Raw genomic sequence first — 26,467 nt, forward strand, 5'->3', positions numbered from 1 at the left:
CCTACAAGGTGTGATAGCATATGATTTGTGCCTAACTCCCTGACCTCACCTCTTACCACCCTCCCTCTTGCACACTTAACCAGAGGCACCCAGGTCTCTTACGGTTTCTCAGACATGCCAAGCTCACTTGCTTCTGAGCCTTTGTACTTGCTCTGCCAGAAATGCTCTTCCTTCAGATTCCACTGGTTCATTCCTTTGCTTTTTTTCTGCCTCCTATTTAAATGTTACATCATTGGGGCACCTGGGTGGCTCAGTCAGTTAAGTGTCTGACTTTGGCTCAGGTCATGATCTCATGGTTCATGAGTTTAAGCCCCGCATTGGGCTTTGTGCTGACAGCTCAGAGCTTGGAGCCTGCTTGAGATTCTGTGTCTCCCTCTCTCTCTGCCCCTTCCCTGCTCATGCTCTGTCTCTCTCTCTCAAAAAAAAAAAAAAAAAACATTAAAAAAATGGTTAAATATTACATCATTACAGAGAACAGAATGTGGTTGCCAGAGGGGAGGGTGTTAGGAAACATGGGTGAAATACATCAAGGGGATTAAGAGGTACAAATTTCCAGTTATAAAATAAACAAGTCGCGTGATGTATAGACTTATCGAATCCCTATGTTGTGCACCTGAAGCTAATGTAACATTGTGTGTCAACTGTACTTCAATTAAAAAAAATAAGTCATAGGGATTAAAATTATAGAATAAGGAATATAGTCAATAATATTGTAATAACTCTGTAAGGTGGCTACACTCATCATGGTGAGCACTGAGTAAGTATAGAGTTGTCAAATCAATACCTTGCATACCTGGGACCTAATATAACATTGTATATCAATTGTTCTTCCATAATAAAATTTTTTAAAAAGATATGCTGATTAAAATAAAAAGTTACATGATGAGCAAGGCCTATCCCGATCACCTGATCTCAAAGAACTACCGTTTCTTCATCAGCCATTCCCTGTTACCTTACTCTACTTTCGTTTTCTCAATATTTACCTAGATAATTATACATTGATATATTTGTCTCTCTCCAACTAGCCTCCCGAGAGCAGGAAATATATCTATCGTGCATGTCTTTGATGTCTGACTAGCAGCATCAGCACCCTGCATGTCAAGACCTTAATTAATATTCATTGAGTAAATAAATAAACACCATCATTTCCTACACAGTCTGTTAAAAGCAAGAGGACATACAGTCATATGCATACGTACACAGTACAGACACACACACACGTGACAACACACAAATGCACGACCTACCCCGCTCAGAACACACTTGAAGAGATACGTTTAATTCTGGGTACACTTTCATAGACTGAAGAAGCCAGGCTATTAAAAAATGATTGAGTATAATGAAAACATCATTGAAAACCTGAAAATTTGCTTAACTTGAAAGAAGAGTAAACAGAGCATGGATAGAGCCAGGATAGATGGCAATTTTGGAAGAAAAATGTTACAGGAAAACAGATTTCAACTCCATTATTAGAAGGATTTTCAAAAGGCATAAATAACCAAAGATAGTATGGACTACAATGTGGAATGGTGAGTCCTGTGTCACGTAGGGTATGCAACCATAGCCTGGACCACCAGTGATGAGCACGACGATGGAAGGAGTTTTAGCATCACACAGAATTCTGCGGGCAGTGGTCTGAGTGGTCCTTTCCAGCCCCAGGATGCTCTAATCCAGGGAGTCTACCATGATATCACTATTCGGAACACTGCTGAGAGTCTTTCTTAGAGACTGCTTTCAAAATCTATGACTTATTCCTTAGAATATCTTCATGAAGAATGAACTCTAGTTTTCTGAAGCAAGTGAGTGATAAAACTTGTTTATACATCTTCTAGTTTCAAAAAAAAATTGGTTGTGACTGTAAATGAGCCATTTTATTTTGGCATGACTTTTAAAATCCATTTTTTAATGCTTATTTATTTTGGAGAGAGAGAGAGAGAGAGCAGGGGAGGAGCAGAAAGAGAGGGAGATACAGAATCTGAAGCAAGCTCCAGGCTCTGAGCTGTCAGCCCAGAGCCCAACGCAGGGCTTGAATCCACACACCCGCGAGATTGTGACCTGAGCCGAAAGTGGACGCTCAACTGAGTGAGCCACCCAGGTGCCCCTTAAATTCCCTTTTCAAATAAGAATTGCCATACTCTTTGGAGAAACGATGGAACTGCCGGAAAAATTCTTTTTAGAGGCTCTTCTTTGGAAGAACAAAATTTTCTGAACATGAAAATTCTGCAGGAATAAAAAAACACACAACGAAAGATACTAACTTCCTCAAATTGCATGATAACGTCGCTGTTTGTGTAACCTTCATTAACCTCCATGATATATGTAAAGTGCTTTAATTAATATCTCATTTTATTCTCTCATAACATGTTTAGTAATAATATTATCTCTGATTTTATGTTTCTGATGTGTAAACTGAGGATCATATAAGTGAAGTGGCCTTGTCCTTAGTTACAGAGCAAATTAAGTACGGAGCCCAGGTCCCGAACCCTCTGATGCTATGTTCATGCTCATATTTTCCACCCAGGCTTTCTGAAGGGAAGACCCTCACCAACACTTCAGGATCCCAGGCCCCAGCAAAGGTGCATGGAAGAAATAATTCTGGGAGATTTACTTTTTATTTCCCCTCAAGCTATGCTGTATACGAAACCTCCTATTCAGCTTCCTTGTTGGACTGTTCCAGCTATAAAGCACAATAAAAATGTCAAAAATTATTCTCCTCTCCCATAATGTGGGCCTTTTCTTGCCAGTGTGTAGAAGGCAATGATGGATTTTCCATACACTTTATAAATTGTCACACCCTTGTTATTTTGTTTTCCAAAATCTATTTACATTCCGTGGCTTTATGTTAAGCTTGGGTTACTAACTCGCACATTTATTCTAAACTTAATTGAATTTTTATTACTCATGATAAAATTGGTGTTTTGCATTTTGCACAATATTTCTCTGCTGTGGGCTTTCATAAGGTACAATTATACTTGAATCAGAGCCTGTGGCAATTAATTATTAATAAATAGAATAAAGATATTAATGTTTATCTGTAACAAATGAGAGGCTACATTTGCTCTCCTCAAGTGTCACAGCACAGCCTGGATTTTGATGCCCTTCTCTTGTGTTAATTAGTAAATTCCAATCCCAGGGCTACCATAGATAAATTATGTAATATTCAGACATTTGCAAGCCAAAGTCCAAATTAAGGTTTACACATTTGTACATGTGTGTGTGTGTATACAAGCATATGCATATACACATACATATGTAATACACATACACACAGGTGTACATATAGATATATGTATATATACATATATATAAGATGTCTTGCACTGAGTTTTTCATCAGACCCACTATCCATTTACCCAGGGAAGTTGGGACACTCAGTATTTGTCTCTTAGTTTTAAAGATTAAGAAACTAAGAAACTAAGTCAATTACCCAAGATCACATAGCTAGTTAAGTGGCAAAGCCTTGAGACTCAAATTCCACATCGCACCGATCTGTCCACAAAAACTGAGAGCTTAGGAGCTAAAAGTAATGGCCCCTGGGAATATAGGGCTGACTGTGCACCAGGCACTTTGTATGTCTTACCTCACACTCACACATTTCTCAAAGTACCCCAGTAGGGTAGATACTAATCCACCTATTACAGAGTCAAACAAAACAAAACAAAACAAAATTAAAACAACAAGTAAAACACAAACCTATCTGGGGAAATGTCAAGTAACCTGCCCACATCACTTCTAAATGGCACAGTGGTGACTTCAACCCACACCTTCTCATTCCTATCTCAGTTCTCCTTCAAGTATCTTCCTGGTGCCCCCCCCCCACACCCCATAAGAATAAGAAAAGTTTAGTTAGTTTAGTTAGTGAACATCAAATGAATATTTGCTTAACATGTAAATATCTGTTTGTATAAGTATCCACTCCACTTTATGTCACTTTCCTAACCCAGAACCCCACCAGCTAATCAGACACACCATAGTAGCTAGGGTGGAAAGGGATACAGAACAGGGTGCATGAGAGCCATACCTTGGTATATGCTGAGTGTCTGCTGCCTGATGTTTTAAAATTCCCGGTTGGCATGTTTTTTTTAAAACCACAGGTTGGGGCGCCTGGGTGGCGCAGTCGGTTAAGCGTCCGACTTCAGCCAGGTCACGATCTCGCGGTCCGTGAGTTCGAGCCCCGCGTCGGGCTCTGGGCTGATGGCTCGGAGCCTGGAGCCTGTTTCCGATTCTGTGTCTCCCTCTCTCTCTGCCCCTCCCCCGTTCATGCTCTGTCTCTCTCTGTCCCCAAAATAAATAAAAACGTTGAAAAAAAAAATTAAAACCACAGGTTACATTTTCCAATTACAGGTCCTTATAGATTTAGGTTAATAATTATTTAAGTATCTATAATGCATTAAATGCTTTTATGTATACTATTCATGCAATTATCTCAACAATTCTATATGAGAGATGTTTTTATTCTGCTTTTGTAAAGGAAACTGTGGCTTAAAGCACTCAAGTGCCTTTTGAAATCTCACAGATGGTGAATGGTAGACCTCAGATTCAAACACCAGCCTTCCGATTTGAGGTCCAGTCCTTTTTCATCCACTGTGCTCTCTGCAGGGCTATGGTTAGCTACTTTTGAATTTAGAGTGACTCACCTCTGCCGTCCAGCTTTGCTTGGTTCATATTGGACATTTCTTTTCTGAGTTCCTATAATGGTTTCTAAGTCTGTAGGTCAGATGTATTGCCTATCCAATTCAGACAACCTTAGGATCGAGTCTCCAGACTAGAAGACCTCTTTTCTGTTTGCCTCTATACTGTTATCTGGCAGGTTCTAGGAACATGGAAGTGAAGCATGATCTTTGGCACCACTGGCTATTTGGAAGCTGGTCCCAATCATTCTTAGGAGGAGGGCTTAGCCTTTGATTATGGTGGAAAAGCCAAAGTTATGATATTAGAAGGCAGGGGAAGAGACTTTGGGATAGGTTGCTTAGTCTCATAAGGCAATGGGAAATTAACACAGAAACAGGTTCTGGGAAATCGCATACGGCATATATGAAGTTATGTGTAACATATCAGAACTGCTGGTGAATCAGAGAGAAGAGTACTGGTTAGGTCTCATCAAGCCCTGTGAAAAGCAGACAAGAAGCAACACTTCATTTTCAAAATCCTGGACGACAGCAACCTATGTAACTCTATAGCATGAGAGGATAATTTTCCTCCATCAAAGTCCTGTCGTTGTAATTAGAGGGTGCCAGTTATTAACCTATCATCCCTCCTTTTCAATTCCTTCCATCCTCTGCGATGCTGTGGCTGAGTCTTTAGCAAGCACCTTTCTCTTTTGTCAGGCTCTTCTCTGCTAGGTTTTTGCCAACAGGGGGTGGTAGAGGGAGATTAGAAGGCGGGAAGCAGAGAAAGGACTTGATGCATTCAGTTTTGCATCCAGTTTTTGCTTCAGCAAGGGGCAGTTGTTCCAATTTCCAGTCTTTTCCAGTGGTGTCAAAAGCTGCCCCCTTTGTGCCGCATCAGAGATAAAAGATATTGGTCTCAGCGGAGCAATACCCTCCTTAGGGATCTGAGTGACAACCCCTCCTCAGAGTTTCTCAGGTACCAGCACCAATGGGAGAGCACCTTCTCTTGAGGGGTACAGGTGCTAGACCAACAGGGACCCCTCCCCCAAGACTTCTGATAACCCTGACATCTTTGCTTTGTCTCCCCTATCATGACAGTGGTAGCTGTTCCCTACACTTACTCTGTCCCTGTTAATTTAGTGTTTCCTGTTGGCTATTCGGTCATCCAATGCCTGTTCAACCAATTCTCTACATTAAATTCTCTCAGAAAAATAACGAGTGGTTTTTGTGTTCCGACAGGACCCTGCTTCGTTCATTGGGTCCGCGTTATCTAATTTGGGTTTCCTCTAGAGTAGCTAGGAGAGTCTTCCCCTCAGTGGGGAATGGTGTAGGGGGACGCTCTTAGGTCCCCTTACCTCTAGTTACCTCCAAGTCTGCCCATTGCTTTTCCACAGTGATAAGGCATATCCAGGCTGACTCAAGGTTGCACCCTGCTGGTGTAAAGTGGTTAGCTGGAGAAGAGGCTCTCTTGACAGTGTTCCGTGGCTGGTTTGGAACAAAATCAGTGTCTGCACCGTGATCGACCCGACTTCCCTTTACCAATGGGCCTTATCCAAGCTCTCCATCATTTGATTTTATGACAGAATCACCCCGCGCCTCCTTAAAAGTCATTGCAATTCAAGTATATTAAAATCAATTTTCTTTGAGAATTTTATGAAATTCCTGCATGTAAATGAGAAATCTTTGAGAGTGGCACTCACATTCTGCTTTATTAGGGGCCCAGTTCTCTTTCTTTGGTTAGTGAGGACTATTGAACAAGCTAATTCAATTAGTTATTGATGAGCGGAATGCAAGAATCCAAAAATTATTATGGCAACACCTCCAAACGTTACCACTGCCGCCTTCTGAAATTCACTTACAGGAGAGGAGAAAATAGGACTCATTCCACTCATTTTCTCTCTAATGAAAAACCGGAAATGAAGAGGGTACGATGAAAATCTGTGTCCTGTTTTGTAGGTAGGAGAGTGAGAAACAGCCACCAGGAACTCCTATCTCTTTTTTAATAGTTGATCATTTAAAGCACACTGAAGATCTCATTCGCATCCATTTAAAATCCATTTTCCTGGGGCGCCTGGGTGGCGCAGTCGGTTAAGTGTCTGACTTCAGCCAGGTCACGATCTCGTGGTCCGTGAGTTCGAGCCCCGCGTCAGGCTCTGGGCTGATGGCTCAGAGCCTGGAGCCTGTTTCCGATTCTGTGTCTCCCTCTCTGCCCCTCCCCTGTTCATGCTCTGTCTCTCTCTGTCCCAAAAATAAATAAACGTTGAAAAAAAAATTTTTTTTAAATAAAATCCATTTTCCTAAAAATAACTTAAGGGAGATGAAAAGGAATTACGTTTGCACATGTGATATTTTTATGTTCTTTCCCCTCCCAAGAGGAATTTCAACGTAAGGTAACATCAGCTCATAAGGGTCTTAAAAGATTCATTAAGAGAAAGTATTCAAGTCGATGAGATGAAAACCATCGCTGGGTTATAAGTTTATGTGACATTTGCTACAATCTTGATATGTTACAGTCCCTGACAAAGGCATGTTTACATCTTTGTAACAAAAGCTCTAGTCTTACAACCCTCTTTGGTCTCAAGTGTTGTTAACTCTGCGGTAGGGTTATGGCTACTCATATCTCTCCTGTTCTGCTTGGCAGGAAGTTCTTTTTGTTTTAATGAGTTTTCTCCTCTGTCCAGCAGCAGAGAACAGACACAGAGCTTGGTGGGTTCCCTACCATGGCAATCCAGCTCCTGCTTTATTAAATCCACGCAGTCGTATCAGGAAGAAAAAAAAATGTATCTGTTGCTGAAGTTGGCTGAAAATTGAGAAATTCCATGTGCAGGAGAAGGAAACAAGGGAGATGTGGAGACCCCTTACAGCAAGGTCTCCTCTGTGTTGATTTAAAAATGGGATTCTTGGGGCGCCTGGGTGGCGCAGTCGATTAAGTGTCCGACTTCAGCCAGGTCACGATCTCGCGGTCCGTGAGTTCGAGCCCCGCGTCGGGCTCTGGGCTGATGGCTCAGAGCCTGGAGCCTGTTTCCGATTCTGTGTCTCCCTCTCTCTCTCTGCCCCTCCCCTGTTCATGCTCTGTCTCTCTGTCCCAAAAATAAATAAACGTTGAAAAAAAAATTTAATAAAAATAAATAAAAATAAATAAAAATGGGATTCTTTTGGGGCGCCTGTGTGGCTCGGTCAGTTGAGCATCTGACTTCGGCTCAGGTCATGACCTCACAGTCATGTGACATGTGGCCTGTGTCAGGTTCTGTGCTGACAGCTCAGAGCCTAGAGCCTCCTTCAGATTCTGTGTCTCCTCCTCTCTCTGCCCCTCCCGTGCTCAGGCTCTGTCTCTCTCTGTCTCTCAATAATAAATAAACTTTAAAAAAATCTAAAAAAAAAACCAGAAATGGAATTCTTTTCAGAATCTTCCAGTTGTAGTATTCCTCAATATCAAACATTTTCAATGCTCTGAAGAAAAGGGCACAAGCATTTGATGTCTAATACTGTTGAGGGGGGCAGGTCTGTTTTCCCAAGAGTGACTGTAGTGCTGGTGAGTGCCTACCCAGGACTGAGGGCGTGGCCAAGACATGGCTCTTTAAAGAAGTGTGTGTGGAAGAAACACAGGCTTGAAGCACTTAACCTTGAGGCATCTCACTTAAGCACGAAAGACCCCACATGAGGCCCCTGACAATGGGAGACGGTGTCTGGCTGCTGAAGAGACAGAGCAAGGGCTATAGCTTGGGGAGGGAAGACTCCTTCAGATTTACTCTTGACCTGAGCCTCCAAATATTTGGGGCGGGTCTATCTGCCACCCTCATTATTCGTAGCTTTTTCTAACAAATAAATGGGACATAAGACTCTCTAATTCAGCCTGTAGAAAATGCTGAGTAGTGAACCAGAACGTGGTGTTCAAGGGCAAACTAAAAAGCGAAACTTAATACTTATAATTTTAATGCTAATCATTGGGGAGGCGATGGGAAAAAATATCTTGGCAAATAATTTAAACACCTAATGCATTAGTTGCTAACTCCAAAATTATACAAGCTGAGATAGGAGCATACTGTTGTTCTAATTGAAGCCTTTCTTTAAACCTTAGAACCATTATGAAGCTAAAATCCTCTATATTGATCTATAACTGCTACCTGAAGTTACTGCAGCTGGCTTAAGAAGATGAGAGAAGTCGTATTGGTATGACACTTCACAGGAAGCATTTAATGTAAAAAAAATACACGTGTACACACACACACGTACACACACAGAACACACATACACACAAATGACAGGGTGGAGTGGAAAGTCCATTGGACAGAAAGCAGCAGAAAATCCAGGAAAAGCATCTTCCACGGAGTTGTATGGATTTGGATAATCTATTTACCTTCTGTGTTTCAGCTGCTGCAGTGCGTTACTTAGTAACAACAGAAAGAAGGATGGGCATGGTAGGTTGTTGGAGAAGGTCATCGAGAGGACATGGCTTCTAGCTGCCCTTCAAAGCGGGACCAGGCAATCAGAGACTCCTCATCCCGTCCCCTGTCCTTGGCTCATGTGCTCTGTCTACAGATCCTATCGTAGGAGCTGTTTCAAGGAGAGAGTAAGATGCTGTTGAGACCTTCTGTACTGAACACGTGACTGAATCTGGTTAAGGCCTCTCTATAAACTTTTAGGATTCTGGATGGGTGCAGAGGTCTATTCAGCTTGCTGCCACAAGATGAGCCTCATGTGTAAGTTCCCTTACTCATCAAACCTGCCACCTACTGGTCCAGAGTGCTCTGCCCCTTTAGTTTCCCCTTGCCCTCTGTGTACGGGACCAGTTTGCAAACCAATGAAGGTTTAAAAATAAATAATTAGGAAGGCTGGAGTCAAGTTCTAACTCTGCCTCTGCTTCTGCTTATATTTGAACTTGGACACCTTAACCCCTTCATCTTCTCACCCTGAAATTAAGGGGTTAGATCATGTCTAGAATTTTATTAGTGTGCACTCGAAATGGACTGTAAAACATCTACCGTCAAATCCGTGACAAAAATGCAAGAAAGTATGGAGCTATTTAAATCAACAAATAAACCTGTTCAATTCTCCAGCAATCATTGACAAAGTTCCTGCTGTTTCTTCATTGCAAACAAGTCTTCCGTGTGTAAGAGCCTGAGTTCAGGAGATTGGATATGTAAGAGAAATTCACACTGATGAAAAGAGAAAAGGTATAGAATGGGTTTCACTGACTTCCAAAATGATGCCCAAATCATTGGCCAAAATGCCATCCAGTTAGGGTGTATCATCCCTAGTTACTGTTCATCTGCCTAAAGTTAAGTGCCAAATAAGGCATAATGTTTGATAGGAATAAAATGTCTGCTATCTCCTTTGAAAACATAAAATTCCTTTATGTTGGTCACAAATTACAAAAAGGAATGAGAAGAAATCCTAGTTACAAAATATCCTGCACACTGGTGGTAACAAACCTGTTATCCAGCCTGATGTCAGAGAGGAAGATGTTGACCTGTTTTCCTGTGGTATATGCCATCTTAACATCGTCACATTCTGTGTCCAGAGAGGTGAACTGCATCCACTCAAACACATCAACACCTCCTCCCGACTGACTCACTTATAGAGAACAAGGTCTCATACCAACGCCTTGGTCTCATACCAACCCACATGAACTCGCCGTTGAAAAACATAAGGTATATTACTGAATGGTATTGAAAAGTGTCAAGCTTTTCTTTTATTTCAATAACTTCCTGAGAGGCTCCATTGATCTACATTTGGCACTTTTCATGTGACCCAAATATCTACCTGTTTGTGGTATGCAGACTAATGCACCCCCACCCCCACCCCCACCTAATCCCTAGAATCCACAAGTATGTTACCTCATATGGCAGAAGAGATTCTCTAGATGCCCTTCAGTGAAGGGTTTTGAGATGGAGAGACAACCCTGCGTTATGTAAGTGGGCCCACCCAGTGTAACCACAAGAGTCCTTAGAAGGAAAACAGGGAATAAAGACGAAAGCAGAGATTGGAGTAAAGCCATTGCTGAAAAGAAACCACGAGCCAAGGAATGCACATGACCTCTTGAACCTGGAAAAGGCAAGGAATGGGGTCCTCTTCTTGAGCCTCCAGAAAGAACACAGTCCTGCAGACACCTTGATTATAGCCCCAGAAGACTCATTTCAGACTTCTGACCTTCAGAACCACGGGATAAAAAGTGTGTGTTTTAAGCCACTAAGTTTATCCTAATTTATCACAACAGCAACAGGACACTAACATACTGCTTCATGGCCTCAACCTGCCCACTGGAGAGCAGAGTCCTGCCCCCCACCCCTTTTCAGGTCTCCCCCTAACTCTTAAAGAGTCCCTGAGGGGATAAGGCATCTCTGCTCACAATCCATGTTATCACCAGGCTCTTTACCACCACCCACATAGCTCTCTGGTCTGCCAACGGGCTGCTCTTTGTGTCACTGTCCATCACACTCTGCAGTTTGGGGTACCACCAAGAGTTTGCTTCTGCTTCTGATACCATCTCCATATTGGTTTTGGAATGGCTGCATTGGGTGTTGGCACAGAGATTTTCCCACACAACGTTATCACGTTCATCAATAGTCATCTGAAGGGATAGCAGAAAGGGAAAACATTCAGAGACTAACTTTTAATTGGTTACTAGATATGACTGCTCTCAGATAACAGAATTACATGCCAATCTTACTGGTTTTGCTCCTGGTATGTTCATGCCTTACCGAAAGGCTTCCTCCCCAGGTAGCTCGTAGCCTGTGTCTCAGTGGCAGAATGCAATTTCCCATCACCGTTAAACACACTCCTGAACGTACAGACTCCTTTGCCTCTCATACTAACTCTGAAGAAAAGGATTCCTTGGTCAACTCCCTCTAAGACGCATCTCCTAAGTTTTCATTTCCGCTCCAAGATCTGCCTTTCTCCAGGAACGACTGAATGAATGATTTCCATTGCCTTTAAGGGAATACTCCCCACTTAATACAAGGAGAGTTTATCCTATGTTCCCAAGAGGATGATTTCATGACATCATATTCCAATACCTGTAAAACAAAGATACAGATACAGTGTCAGAACCACCACTTTACCTAATAGCTTCCAAACTAAAGAAAGAAAAACTCCTTTAACTTTTAACATTTCGCAAAGTCTGAGCAATTTGGTAGTAAGTAACAATTCACATAGAACCATAACAACACACGAAGGATGAGTTCCAAGCCTGGCCCAGCCATGGTTTATTAAATGTATCTATTTATGATTATTTATGATTACAGTCTCTGACTTACGTTTGCAAAAGTGAACCATCCATCTGGATGGATAATCTTGAGATTTAATTGACATAAAATCAACTGCACATGTTTAAAGTGCACAATTTGATAACTTTTGACATATCTATACACCCATAAACCACCAACACAGTTAAGATACTGATCATATCCATTACTCTAAAAAGTTTCCTTTTTATCCTTTGTAACCCCACCCTCCTGACCCTCTCCATTCCTCCACCCCTCTTAGGCAACCACTATTCTTTCCAAGTTAGATGTGGGATGGAGACCAGTGAAATAGTGAGCCCGAACGCAGGTTCACCGAGACACATGGACCTGCTTTGGCTTCTAATACGGATGTCCAGACTCTGGGGAATGTGCCTTAATGGTTATCAAGCTCCTCAAAATTTTACCAATCAGGTAAGTCACTCTTCTTTCTATGGGGTTGACAAAAAGAGAGCATGGGCAAAGAATCCAAAGGATTTCAATATTGTCTTTTCCTGGGGAGAATTGTAATCCACTGCTTTCCATGGGAAACCGGAACTGGCCCCCACACCTGGGCTTAGCGAAGACTTTCTGTTATATGTGTAACATATTGGCACTGAATTCATAGGGAAGAAATGTAGAGCAGGACAGAGACAAAAGATGAAGGCAGATATACAGGAGAGAGATTCTTTGTCCTTATCAGATATGGGCACAAGCTCATTAAAATATGAAAAATAACTTGTGAATTAATATTCCTAGCTACATAGACTTATTTTTTCATTTCTTTTGTTTTAGAGACTAAAAAAATAAACAGTTCAGTAAAGAGTGAAGACAGAAGGTTCCTACTTAGTAGTGCATGCTTTTTCTGAGTTATCTTCTGGATTAACATGGAGATTTTCTTAAAAAGACATACAGGTTAAGCCTAGAAATGACTAAAAAAAGTTTTTTTTTTTCTTCTAGGAAATGAGAATATTGAAACTAAATGTTGAGGAACCGTTGTGTTCAGAGCTATCTTCCAAGTGTGGAGAACAGAATCGGCAGTTAGCAGGCTCTTGGATTCTTTCATTAGAAATGCCTTTGATTACCTCTAAATCCCAGTGATCTGGTCTTTCTCTTAATTCTACAGTAGTGAAGTTCTCAACTGCATAAGATGCCATTACATTTCACCCCGCCTTTGTTTAATTTCTAGCTGTGTCTAGTGAGGGCTCCTGCTTTACCTAAATACAAAATAAGCTCCCCAGGATGATACTTTTCATTTTGCAGAGAGAGCATGAAGGGAGTTGGTGGGGCATGTCCTCTGAGTTTGAAATGCCTGTAGAAATGCCTCTACACTACCAATTAATAACTGTGACACCTTGGGCAAATAACTACTCTGGGGCTCTCTTTCATCATCTGTAAAATGGAAGTAATAATGATATTTCTCTCATATAGATGTAATGACAAAAGGATTTGGCAATACATGACACATAGCAAAAAAAAATTGATGCGTGCCACCATTTTTATTTAAATACTATCAAATTAATTGATTTTTTTTTTATTGAAAGGACTTGGTGGCAGAGCATAGATTAACTATTCCTTGAGAGTACAGAAGGTCGCTGCCCCCGTCGAAAAGGGGGGGGGGGGGTTAAGTATTATTTTACTGGCATTGGCTCTTAAGGCAAAATGTAGAATATGGCCTGTAAGCATTCTGAAAGAAAGGTTTATGGATTTTTCAATTAGGAAACTCCAGCATCTCGCCACAGTGCTTGCCACGTATAAGGCGCTCGCTTAATATATGCACAATTCATTAATAAATAAATGGGTCGTGGTATAAAAATCCAGGCGCCCCGCTTCTGCTTCCAGAGAGAGGTCTCCTGCTGGCAGCCAATTCCACTCCCAAGTGCAGAAGGTCAGTCACTGCCCATGTTTCCAAACCCTGCTAGGGTGGGATTTCTTCATCTTTGGTAAAATGCTTTCCTCTCTTTCCCTTCAAAAATCTCTTTTCGCGCGGTCGACTTTCAAGGCACGGAGACAAACATCCCCCACATATTTCCCAAATGTGCTAATTCCCACTATCTCAGGTTCTTTAAATGTGACTTCCCCGCCGAGCCTCGGCGGACCCCCCCCCCCGTAAGAATCTTGGACTTTCTTCATCTGGGCCGGGATTTTCCATATGCTGACCACCTCAAGTCCTTGGCCGTCACCGGAGAACAGATCCTTTGGCCACACCTCCTTGTTCAAGTCAGCCGGCGGTTCCTTTTGCCAATCCCCAGAGGTAGCAGGGCTACGCAACTCCCCAAGTCTGTCCAACCCAGGCAGCCCAGGCTGTTCGGCTCCGCTCCCTCCCACCCCTACCCCTACCCCCACCTCCACGCCTACCACTCCGCAAAAAGACCCGCCAGACTCCAGGGCAGTTGAAGTTGGTTCAAGAAGCCTGGAGCGCCGCAGTGTTACTCCTTTGGCTCCAACCCTGCCCGCCCTCCCATGCCACACAGCCTGCAAGCCTCCCTAAATTGACTCTGTGCGGAGGCACGGTACCCTCTTTCCCTCTCCTGCTCCCTCTCCACTCCTCCGCCCTTTCTGCGGTGAGTAGACCGAGACTCACACGGAAATGGCTTCTAAACACGAAAAATTAAAAAGTGCAAAAAATACCCTGCGGGTTACGTGTGTGTTTGTGTTTGTTGTGTGTGTCCATCCGCGCTTGTGCAAGATCTCCAAACGTCACAGTTTGCAATCCGGACAAGTGCGCCGAGAAATCCGAGATCTTTCCAGGGATTCCCCTCCCCTGCCCTCCTCTTCTCCAGCTCTCCCAAAGAGGTAGGTCTGGGGCTTTCTCTACCCGCTGCTGCGGCGAGAGAGGCGATGCAAATGTGCTACAATTTTTCTTTTCTTTTCTCGCTCCCAGCCCTCTTCTCGGGCGAACAGTCCCGAGCGCAGGGTTTTCTCCCAATTCCCCCGCATCTGCATTCCAAGCGGCCGCCCGGACGCACGTCCTTCCCCGGGTCGCGGCGAGTCGTTCTGCGCACCCGCGGCCTCGGGCCTGGGCCTCGGCCGCGGCGGTGGGTGGTGCTCACGCCGCCCCCACCTTCCCCGCGGGACTCGGAAAGCCGCGCGCTGGGCGTGTGTGTGCGCGCGCGCGCGCGGATTTGGTGGGGAAATCTCCTTCGGTGGAAGCAGCTGAGTATCGCTGGCAGAGAGTATTCTGGAGCCCAGCAAAAGCCTCCAAAGCACTTGAGCTTCCCGAAAGAAAAGCAGACTAAAAAAAACCGAAAAGAAGGGAAGCCGGCTCCCCTCAAGCCCGGGTTTCCAATAGTCTCGGATCCGCCCGGAGCTGAGCGGAGGCGCAGTTTGGCGGCGGCCACTGCTCGCACCCGGACTTGGAAAGACGGTTTTTCCCCCTTCGGGGAGGAGGGAGGTGAGGGACTCGCGGGCGAGAGTTGCACCTGGTCTAGGAACGTACAGAGAGGAGAACTCTGGGGTAAGTAGTGTTCTGGCACTGGAGCGGAAAGGGGGAAGGAGGAGGGGGGGGGCAGGAGAGGGACGAGCGGGAGAGGGCAGGGAATGAATTATGCAAAAAAAAAAAAAAAAAAAAATCCCCACTATTCCGCAGCAGGGGGAGAGCGCATCACAGCGCCCCGGCTGAGTCCCGCCCGGGTCTCCCGCGCCCCAGCGGCGGGCGCGAAGTTCTTTCCAAGGAGATGAGAAACTCCCAGTCCTGGTGGGCGACCGAGCGGCCGGGGCCCAGACGCCTCCGCGCTGGCCCGCGGCTCCGACGCCCAGCCCTCGCCTCCTCCTTATGGCCGCGCTAAGCCTGGGCTCCCCAGCCCGGCCTCCTGCCTCCGCCCCCGGGCGCCGGGCGGCGGGGCTGCGGCGGGGGCTGGCGGCGGCGGGGACGCTCACCTGGCCGGGCCGCCCCCTCCTCCCCCTCCTCCCGCCCCACCTGCCCTCCTCCTCCCCTCCGAATCGGGCAGCGTCGGGCTCCGTAGGCGAGGAAATAACGACCCCTGCAGTTGCATTGCGGAAAATCGCGGCGGCGGCGGCGGCGGCGGCGGCGGCGGTGCTAGTTGCGGGCGATGGAAGCGAGGCAACGGGGGTTCCGGGGAGCCTAGGAAAATAGCAGAGGGACCGAAAGCGCGCGCGCGACGTGGGGAGCCCGCGGGCCCCCGACGCGCCCGGGTCCCCGGCTCCCCGCCTTCGGCGCTTGGCGCCCTGGATGCGCCGCCCGAGCCGGACTCGGAGGCGGCGGGCTGCGCGCGACTTGGGGAGCAGGGAGGGTCGGCGGAGCCTGCCGGCGGTTTCGGGCAATAATTCCTGCCTCTCTTTCTCTGTCTCCCTGTCTGCGGTGGCGTCTCCTCCCCCCGCCCCCCGGAAGCAGGAGGAGAGCGGCCCCGGAGCGCGGCAGCCGGCCTCTGACCATGCCCCGGTGAGGGGGGCGGACTTCGAGGGCAACTTGTCGCGGACTGCCTGGGCTTAGCCAGCGAGCTGCGAGCGCCGGGGGCCCGGAACTGTGCAGCGCGGCCCGGCGGGGGGCTATCGTCTATGTCTTCTTGGGGCGCCAGGCGGATCGGGGTCTCGTTTTTGCAGGAAGAGCCCGGCGCTGGTGGCTTCAGGTGGCTGCCGCCGCCGCTGCTAGTGCTGTTTCCGCCTCTCGTGCGAGGAGGAGCGGAGACCGGCGATCGGGGACACCTCCGGGGCAGCGAAGCATCGGACATGTGTCAGCACATCTGGGGCGCACATCCGTCGAGCCCGAGGGGAGATTTGCCGGAACAATTCAAACTGCGATATTGATCTTGGGGGTGACTGTCCCTGGCCGGCTGTCGGGTGGGAGTGCGAGTGTGCGCTCGCTCGCAAGTGTGTGCGTGTTTGTATGTGTGTGTGCCGTGTCGGGCTCTCCCCTTCCCCCCCTGTTTTCCCGTCGAGTGATGCACTTGGAATGAGAATCAGAGGATGGAAATAGTCTGGGAGGTGCTTTTTCTTCTTCAAGCCAATTTCATCGTCTGCATATCAGGTATGGGACGCGCTGGAACCCCTGGCGGGTTGGGGTTCTGTTGTGCTGTTGGGAACGTGTGGGATTTTATTGTGTGTAGGCGCTCAAGTAGCCTCGCGGGGTGGGAGGGGAAGGGGGGGTGGCAGAGATCCTTTCAGTTCTGAGGGTTTGCTGCCTTGAGAATGAAAAACCTTCTAAGCCCAAGGGTGTGTGTGTGTGTGTGTGTGTGTGTGTGAGAGAGAGAGAGAGAGAGAGAGAGAGAGAGAGAGAGAGAGAGAGAGAGATGGTTATTATCTGTTAGGAGTCCTGGAACATAGAAGGGGTGGGGATGAGAAACAAGAGGCAGATGGGTGTTGATTTTCAACGGCTTTCCTGCTGAGAACTCTGGCCCCCAAATCTGAGCCTTGGCAACCCCCACCCCCATCCCCTGGCTTTCAAAGTTCCCAAACTCGGAGGTTCCAGGCAGGCAAAATGGACGCAGAGCCCTGCCCTGGTATCTAGGCACTTTCAAGAGACTGCGGGAGGATGCGGGACTGGAGAGTGCCACCAGCAGGGACGAGAGGGATGTGGAGGTCCTCCGTGCCTTCCCCAAGCACATCAGAACTGGTGGTCTAAAACATGCTAGCATGCCATGCTCCACATCAAGTAAAAGCCAAGCCTGCCTGAAACGACACTCTGTGGGAAATACCACTCTAGACGGTAGCCTTTCCTAACTCCCAGTGGAATGGTAGCTCAGCCTCACTGACCTGAGGCCACTTATGTCAGTCTGTGGTTTCAGGAGTTGATGAGGTGAATCGGGTAGGGTTTGTGCCTGCCTGCCTGTGTGTCTGCGTGTTGGAGGGGATTCTGATTTCCAAGCAGTGTCTTTGTTGGTGCAGGGAGTTGGCTGTGTGGAGGGGAGCCATGAGAAAAAGCCCCAGGATCGGCAGTATTTCCCAGTTCGGTTCAGTGTCTCCTCCCACTGAGAGTGTCTACCCCATTTCCCTTCACACCTGTCATTAAAGTGCCTAGGGTAGGACCCATTCCCAGCGCTCCCCTCAGCCTGCATTCCCTCTGCAGAATTGGGGACTCGGCCAACTTCCCGCTGAAGCCACCAAAAGAGGAGAACAGGAACCTTGCCCCTGTGAGCAGACAGGTTTGAGCAGCGCTGAGGTGGAGGGACCTGTTTCCTGCATCTTCCCTGGCCCAGCCAATCCCCACCCTCTAAGCTAGTTCTGGTTCTGGATCTTCAAAATCCTTGTCTGTGCACACCCTGGACCTCGTTCCAAATACCACTGCTCAGTGTCAACTTTCTCTTCCTAGGGCAGGAATGGGGAATCTTGAATTCAGAATCCTTCTGTTTGGGGCTTTGCCACCAAACTAAGGATTTTGCCTCTGTAATACTTTAGAGACAAGAAAAAGTACCCTGGGACCACCCCAAATCCTCCAGTGGGACCTGTTTTACCCCATTCTGCGTCTGAAAGGAAACATTCCCTGGTGACTTGTGAGGGCTGATATCAGTCATATGTCCAGGAATGGACTGGATGGCACCTTAGAAGATCACAGTTTACGTCTTTCTCTTCTACATGTCTATTCCAAACTCTCTCGTTCCTTAATATTTCACTAGTTAGAAAATAGCCTTTCCTTACCTTTCTTCACCGTCATAAATAATTTGCAAAGCAGAGAAGCCAACTGAGTCCCTTTAAGGTTTACAAAGGGTTAACAGCATTGAGGCTCTGGACCCCCCACAGTCCTTTGTCTCCCACCCCTACTCTGCATTTATTTGGTCAGGCCATTACAAAGGAACCCTTTGAGAATGGGTCTGTTCTTAGCTTCCAAAAGCGGCACTAGTGGGCTCCTTATCACAGCTGCACTTGACTTGGTGTATCAGTAACTAAATTATATAAATGCAAGTATTAGGAAGGGGTTATTTCCAACCAAGAAGAGGTGCTATGGAGTATGTGGCCTTTCACATGTATTTACTAAATGATCATCATTGCTACGTAACGAGAGGATAAAAGTGTAAGCAAAATTGCCAGCTATTAGCTAAACACAGAAAACTAGGTTAGCGTTCCAAATGCCTAGTTAGGCTCTGCATTAATTTGCACTGTATGAAGACATTAATGTTGCAGAGTTGCAACATTATGGACTCTACATTTACACATCCATAAACTTAATTTTCAAAGACTGTACTTTCTCCAGGGCCAAGGTGGCCTCCCTCCTAAAACAACTACACGTTCAGTGGTATCCATGTACGTCCTAATTCTGATTAATAATATAATTATGACTCACAGTTGCCACAGTTTAGCAGCCTTAAGAGGTATAGGTATACAGTGCACTAAGGTTGAATAATTGCGGCTCAGGGAGAGTTTAGTGGGTCTTTCATTTCTGTTTCCATGATTTGCAGTTTTAATTTACTCACGACTGAGCTTTTACCAAAAGGAACATAACCCTCTGATCATAGAACCTACTACATCTTAAATTTAAAAAAAAATTTAAAAAACTGACCCATTCCCAGCGCCTCTCTTCTATCTTGGGATGAATTACCCTACCCAGTAAATGGGTACTAATTCTTCCTGAGTCACCAGGCATCCGTGATGGATGCATTGGTGGGGTGGACTTCATGACTAGAAAAGGTCAGCAAAAATCTGCAGTGTAAACACTTTACAGAAGGAACATTTTGGTGGTAGGTCTGGCCTATAGTGACTGCATTTCACTTGGTAGCCTTGACTTTCAGGAACACTCTGGTGCTTAGTGCTTTGGTAACCAAAGATTCCAACCCTCTCCCTCCCCATTCCCCAAATTAACTGTACCCAAGGCATTTTTTTTTTGCCTGGGCCTGAGTGGCTATATTTGTTAAAATACAGAGCCCTGGTTTTCGTGTATTTGATGGCTCTGCACTCATCACTTGGTTGTGATGAAGCTGTCAACAGAGGGGACTGGGGGTCCACTTGACCAGGCTTAACTAACTGCTGGGGCTGTAGCATGTGTACCTTCCATTTGAGAGAGCATTTCAATTTTGGCTACTAAAAGGACAGCACAGCTAGGTTTAAGAGGGAATGCCACGATCTGGGAGTTCTGTTCCACATCAGACTCAGATGTCATTTTCCCAAAAGTGTAAGGCAGCGAAAATCTGTGAAGAGGAATGAAGGGGGGGGGGGGGGGGGAGGGGGGGGGGGGGGAGAGGGGGGGAGGGGGGAAGAGAGAGGGAGAGAGAGGAGAACCAGGATGTTTTTTTCTATGTTAGCAAGAGCACCATTCCAGTCTTACAAAAGCAGCTCAGATCAGCGAGAATGAATGCTTAGCAGCGCCAGGAGAGAATTTCCAGGTCCAAAGACAGCTGTCGGATTTAATTTCCACAACACATCCTACGTGCCTCTATGTAACTTTACTTTTTTGTCAGTTTATTCATAATAATAGCAATAGCAATTAAAATTATGTGGTGCTTTCACGGGTATTATATAATATTGCACATATTTTAATTCATCTAAGAATTTGTAGGGTAGTTTTATAGATGAGGCAGCCAAAGCCCACAGCAGTTCAGCGTGGAGGGGTCACACCCAGGTCTAACTGAGTCAGAATTCAGTATTTCATTTCTTTTGGGATCAAGAGTTCTTGTAAATGTTTTTTTGTAAGTGTTTTTTATTGCGAGGTCTCCAGAGTGAAAGAATGAATTATGTGAAATGGATGTGAGTTAGAGAGTTTGGAAGTGAAGGTTTAGTGTGATTGCGGTTCAGGACTAGAAATCAGGTAGCATTTGAGTTGTATATGACTGTCAGTCAAACAGTGGATGCTACTACCTGGGTTTGCCACCTGCACCTGGTGGTCAGCAGTCCCTATAAGCAAGGAATATTTCATACGTTCTTTTCCTAATTGGAAAATTAAAATGGCTCAACTTCTGTGTCTTTATGTGTGGAAAGGGGATCATAGTACCTACCCCACCCCTTTGTGACATGGATTATGACGTATTCAGTGATTTTCACTTAGCACGGTATCTGAGGCACAGGAAGCTTGCAGTAATAGAATTAGTTTTTTTCTCCCTCCAAATCAGGCATTGCACAGGTTTGTGAGGCCAGGAAAGAACAGAGCCTTTACCTTCCTTCCTTCAACTTGTTTAAAAGCAAAAGAACATCATGAGCAAGCGAATTTTTTAACACTGAGTATGAATCCTACTTTCAAGGAGGCCTTGGCTTCACAACTTTGAAATGTCTCTCCACTTTCTCATATAAACGAGGTTGGTAGTATTGGGCTTTGGTGCATATTATGAGTAAAACCCACTTTATCTCTTTGAGCCCAGTACTCAGGTGAGGCTTGGAAACTTTAATAAATCACCTGGGAACAACGGAGTACTTATTACCCAGGGGGCCATAAGCCTCTTTCTCCTTGTAAATTATAACTCTGTATAAACCCAGCTTTAAAGTGCTTCCAAAATGGCAAACTACGTATGCCGTCAATAGGACTTGAAAGAGAACATTCCGTTACACACAAAAAAGAGCCCCACCCCAACAAAGACTACTTATCTGATGATGTTATTGGCAATATGGTTTCTGTAAATGCAGTTTGCCATTTTGATGTCCTATAGCCCAGTCCCTGACAGATACCATCATCACAGATGGGACTTTCTTGTCCGTGAGATGAGAGTCTTTCTGAGTAATATAAAACCCCTGGGGGAAAGAGAAGTGTCAATGTGGACAGTCATTTTCTTGGGTGGGGAGGAGAGAGGGTTTGATTTGCCATCTTTGGCCATCAGCACCTAACACCTCAACTTTTCACCTTGATTAAGCATTGCATATGTAGCTCTGGGGTTTAGGTCAGGAAGAGATAGATCCAGGTTCCATAAATGTGTATGGTGGCAAGCCTTCATACAAAGAGTATAGAAATTAGAAGACCCACTCTGCAGTCAGACTCTTCCTTAATTACTTCTTTGGGTGAGTCTCTTAGCCTCTTAGAGTCTCAGTTTCCTCTTCTGTAACATGGAAACAATATCCTCTTTGCCCGTTTCAAGGAATTGTTGAGGGAAACATCAGAGGGTGATCCTGAATGTTCTTTGTGTTATGTAAATGTAAAGTACCTGTATCGTTACTGTATTATGGAATGATCCATGCTTAAGGTATAGTTAGAAAGTCAAAGTTGAGGTACATACACATAATGTAGAGTGATGTAAAATGATAAGAATAATGCTTGACTGCTAAGATAGAAGAACAAAGTTGTAATGCACAAAGTGTATAGTGATACAAAAACATTAAGAATAATGCCTTGTTGTTTGCTAATGGACATACATGCTGCAGAAGAGAGAAGTCCGGATGCAAAGGAAAAGGAGGATATTAGATAAATGTTGGAGGTTGGAGAGAAGGGATGGAGGGGACCACATCATCCAAAGGAGAGGAGAAGGAATGAGTGATGTAGAGTGAAGACAGTCCCAGTTGGAATAAAAGGTTCACTTTTATGGCAAGTTGGGATGAGCTCACATTGGGAGCTATTGAATTGAGAGAATGTAGAGTGCCTTCAGATATTTAATTACTTCATGATTTTTATTTTTTTTATTATGGATCTTGGCATGCCTTCAATGGACTGAACTTGGTTAAAATTTGTGTGAAATCCTAACATTTCTTTGGGTTGTAAGTCTGTGTTGCAAGTCTCCAGCCACTGCTGCACTTTGCATGGTTTGTAGCCTATTTGGGATTGTAGATGGTTGAGTTTGGGGAGACTGCAGCTTTCTCGTCTGTAAAATGGTTGATTCCCCAAGGTTGTTTATCCTACAGTGTAATTGTCACTTACTATTTGTAAAATGCCAACATGGTGTCTGGAATACATTTACCGTGGGCCAAGTGACACCTGTCAGAGGGGAGTAAGTGTAGGCCTTGGAACGAAGAGAGGCCTGTACATAATAATCCTCCCTTTGGCATTCTCTCCCTGTGTGTGGTCTTAGAGAACATCTTTAAGCTCTCGGAGCCTCTGTAAAATCTATAAAATGAGGATTGGAGAAAAAATATGCTTAAGATCCTGCCCTGGTGCCTAACATGTAGTGGTCACTCAGTGAACTAGAGCTACTCTTGTAAAATCACCATTGGCATCAATAACTTGTCACTTGTTATTGACACCTTGCACCTGTGCATGTAAATTCCAGTGAACAACTCAGTCATTTCTTTAGTGTTCAGCAAAACAGGATTGCCAGCTAGCTTTGTGTCAGGCATAGGAATCACAAAAATGAACAACACCTGGTCCTTAGTACTTACAAGATGGTACCTGCCAGGGGATAGAGTTGGGCACAAAGTGCTGTGGGAGTGTAAAGAAGGACCAGTTAACTCTTGTTGGTGGATGCCAGTGGGGGAGGGAAGGATTCATAGAGGAGAAGACATTTGGATAAGGCTGGAAGAATACATGAGATTTCAAAAGAATAGGAAGGAAAAGGCACGCAAGGAGGCAAGGATAGTCTGTCAAAAAAACCCAACAAAGTATCAGAAGTGCTTCGAACTGGGCATGGGGAGTGGCTGGGCCGGAGTAAGTGACTAGAGACAGGGCTGGAAGAATAACCTGGGGCCAGTGTGAAGGGGCCTTGAAAGCCAAGATAAGAAGTTTAGACTTTATCTTTTGTTATGAGGAGCTAAAGTGGAGGTAAGGAAAAGGACATAAAAAAGGTTTATGTGCAATTCTTTTTAAACTTTGATCGCGATAAGCAATAACTTAGAAACCCCATTCCTTGTCTTCTTGTCAGCCTTTATTCTTGCTCACAAAACCCATTTAAGAAATACTGGTCTAATAGATCAATTAGGCCATTAATGGAACATTCTGAGTGACAGACCTTAAAAAAGAAAAAAAGTCAGTTGTCCTATCTGTTATGGACCTGATTTACCCTAATCTTTGAGATTTGGTATTTTCATGTGGAGCAAATGCAAATGTCTCCAATTTTGTACTTGAATAACAATGATAACATTAACAGTGATGGCTTTAACATTAGAGGCAGGCTAAGAGAAGTGAATCATCCGTGCACGCTTTTGTGCTGTTGAAGATCGTGCACCAAGCAATAGATTCTCTAGTTGACATGAAACGGATGCTTGACGCACTGCAAAGCATTTTCTAGCCGTTTTCCCTTATTCCACTCTGCACTCCTACTTCCAATAGACTCTGTTCACTTGGGAGGGTATCCTCATGGCCCACTAAATTATATACCCATTTTACCCTCTCGAAGGTCCAGTTACCGTAGAGCAAGTATAGAGACCTAAAACGAAATGGCTTCCTTTGTCCACTTAATCACTCAGCATTTATGGAGGGTGCACTATGTGTGAGGTCCTGGGGATCCTACAGGAATGAGTCAGACATGGACCTTTCCCTCCAGCAATTCACAATCCAGTAAGAGACCAATTTAAAGAATATTAGTAGTTACAGCAGAATCTGATAAGTATTGAGAAGGGACATCTGACTCATTCTGGGGTTGGGAGGGAGGGAGGAAAGGAGTGTTAAACGATTCTTGGGCCGAGTCTCGAGAACGGAAGATTTTTGCCGACTGACCAGGAGGAGTGTAACGGGGGGGAAGGGTGATCACGGGAAAGAGCATTTGCAAAGGCAGGAGTATTAGATAAGACGCGATGAATGCAGGGGCTGTCAAGAGGTCAATACGGCAACCACTAGAGAGTGGGGTGTGATGGATGAGGTTGAGATAGAGGAGGTTGGGGAGATAGGATTCCAATAACAGTAACACCTTGCAAGCAAAAATTGTCAGTGAAAACCACCCTTGCGCCTCTCAGTGCAGGGGAGGCGTCCTTTAAAGGCCCAAGAAGTAGCTCTAGCTTACATCTTTCTTTTCATTAGGAACAGATGAGTCAGGGTTAAAGCTTTGAACCCGCTCTGCTTCATTTGGCCCAGATCACTGGTTATTTTCCAGTGTCACCTGTAGTTCCAGGTGGCTTCCCAGAAGCTTTTGAAATAAGCCAGATATACATTGCAGAATTTATCTCCTGACTTAGTTTGCCCCCATGTGTTTCTACCCTAGGAAAAAGCCAGAACCCACTGGCTGACTCTGGAGTGGGCAGTATGCTAATTGTCATCTTATTGTCTTTGATAATCGAGTCTTCCCTCTACCTTTTTGCAGTTTTCTGTCTCATAAAACCCTACACAAAGCTTTAGAGGATTTCCATCGTGTGGGGGTTGGGGTGGGGAGCTGTAAGTGGTAAGAGATGGTCCACGATTGACTTTTTAAGAGAGCCATAATTGCTTTTTATTAGCAGGATTGGGCTGGTAATGGGGTAGCCAGTGTTTGGGCTTGATTACATTTGCATTAAGGTACCATCAGGATGGCAGTGGAGAGATTATCCGTGGCTGTGAGGGAGACAGCCTGCAAGTGCCTTTTCCTCCTCATGTGGGAGAGGTGTGACCTTTGTCACAGTAAATGCGGAATTAATCTTTAACTTTGTCCAATGCTTCATGCCCCGTGGCTGAAGGGGCTGGCGGTAGGAAATGAAGCCTGTGACTTTCAGGTGAAGTTTTCCAGAGCCAAGTCCCGCTGGTTTCACAACACATTTGGCAGCAGTGCTAGAATTGGAATAAACACACTTACTGAAGGATATGAGTCAACATATTCCCCTTCCGCTGCCCCCTCTTCCTACCACACACAGCTACCTTTCACCCTCAAGCAAAACAGTTTTTTAAAAAAAAATTTTTTTTTTCAACGTTTATTTATTTTTGGGACAGAGAGAGACAGAGCATGAACGGGGGAGGGGCAGAGAGAGAGGGAGACACAGAATCGGAAACAGGCTCCACGCTCTGAGCCATCAGCCCAGAGCCCGACGCGGGGCTTGAACTCACGGACCGCGAGATCGTGACCTGGCTGAAGTCGGACGCTTAACCGACTGCGCCACCCAGGCGCCCCACAAGGAAAACAGTTTTGATGGCAGCATGTATTGAGTGAGCATAGGCCATTCTTCCTCTGTGAGGTTGGGATAATAATGAATGCTTCATGGGATTCTTGAAATGAACAAAAAAGGGACATATCTGAGGGAGGGCTCTGCCCCCCACCCCTAGCGTTTAACGTGTCAGTTCATTCATTAACAAAATGTTAGTGAATGCCTCCTTTGAGGGAGGCACTCGGCTAGGCAATGTAGTGAACAAATCAGTCGTGATCTTTGCCCTTATAGAATGTATGGTAGGTGATACATAAATATTGTGGGTTTTCCCCCCATTGTTCAACCCAGTGCCTTGCATTTAGTAGATGATCAATAATGAATGATTGGATTATTACATAAATGAGTAACAAGAAGTGGGGTTAGAATGGTTTTCTTGCTTTTGTGGGAGAGTGGGAGATAAGATGTGAGGCCAGGAGGGAGGAGAGATGAAGAAGATCTCTGTTGGCTGCCCTTTGGCTTCTACCGCATGGGGGTCTTTGAGCGTGCGGAGCTGACTGGAACCTTCCCAGGGAGCCATATATTTGATAGCTTCCTATTTTCTTCTCAGACTGAACTCATCTCTGCATTTGACAAACCCACTGTTAGCTGTTTACAATGTATTTTGGCTCCTTTGTGTTGATTCCACACTGTAACCCCTGCATCAGGAAGACTGAGGATCAGCGGATGTGTTGTTGTTCCTTTCTCCGTGTCGTCTGTTCCCATTAAAGGAGTTTGCTTAGGATATGGCATGTGCTTGTTGGATTCCAGTTTGCGAGAAGCCAGCACTTGAGAAAGCTCACTGCCCTATAGCAT

The 26,467-nt window shown here is 45.2% G+C and overlaps 2 protein-coding genes across 4 annotated transcripts in view; one reads left to right on the plus strand and one right to left on the minus strand.

The window, feature by feature from the left end:
- The first annotated feature begins 14,919 nt into the window (after window positions 1–14,919).
- The window catches only part of CA10 (carbonic anhydrase 10), a 492,493-nt gene continuing 480,945 nt past the window's right edge, over window positions 14,920–26,467 (plus strand). The window contains exons 1-2 of one of the 3 annotated variants that reach the window (XM_040497096.1): window positions 14,920–15,287; window positions 16,182–16,817. In XM_040497096.1, the coding sequence (XP_040353030.1) occupies window positions 16,757–16,817 (61 nt within the window). In that variant the 5' untranslated portion in view covers window positions 14,920–15,287; window positions 16,182–16,756. Of the gene's footprint in view, window positions 15,288–15,810; window positions 16,818–26,467 lie in introns of those variants that run through there. The other 2 variants (XM_040497094.1, XM_040497095.1) reach the window with 2 other exon arrangements.
- LOC121045167 (transcription initiation factor TFIID subunit 4-like) lies at window positions 15,409–16,521 on the minus strand. The gene is made up of 2 exons (XM_040497884.1): window positions 15,750–16,521; window positions 15,409–15,602 (listed from the first exon to the last, which is right to left on the minus strand). The coding sequence occupies exons 1-2, from the start codon at window positions 16,519–16,521 to the stop codon at window positions 15,409–15,411; spliced, it is 966 nt and encodes a 321-aa protein (XP_040353818.1).

This window comes from Herpailurus yagouaroundi, unplaced genomic scaffold (assembly GCF_014898765.1).
Source record: "Herpailurus yagouaroundi ecotype Mexico unplaced genomic scaffold, PumYag 189, whole genome shotgun sequence".
Lineage (NCBI taxonomy): Eukaryota > Metazoa > Chordata > Mammalia > Carnivora > Felidae > Herpailurus > Herpailurus yagouaroundi.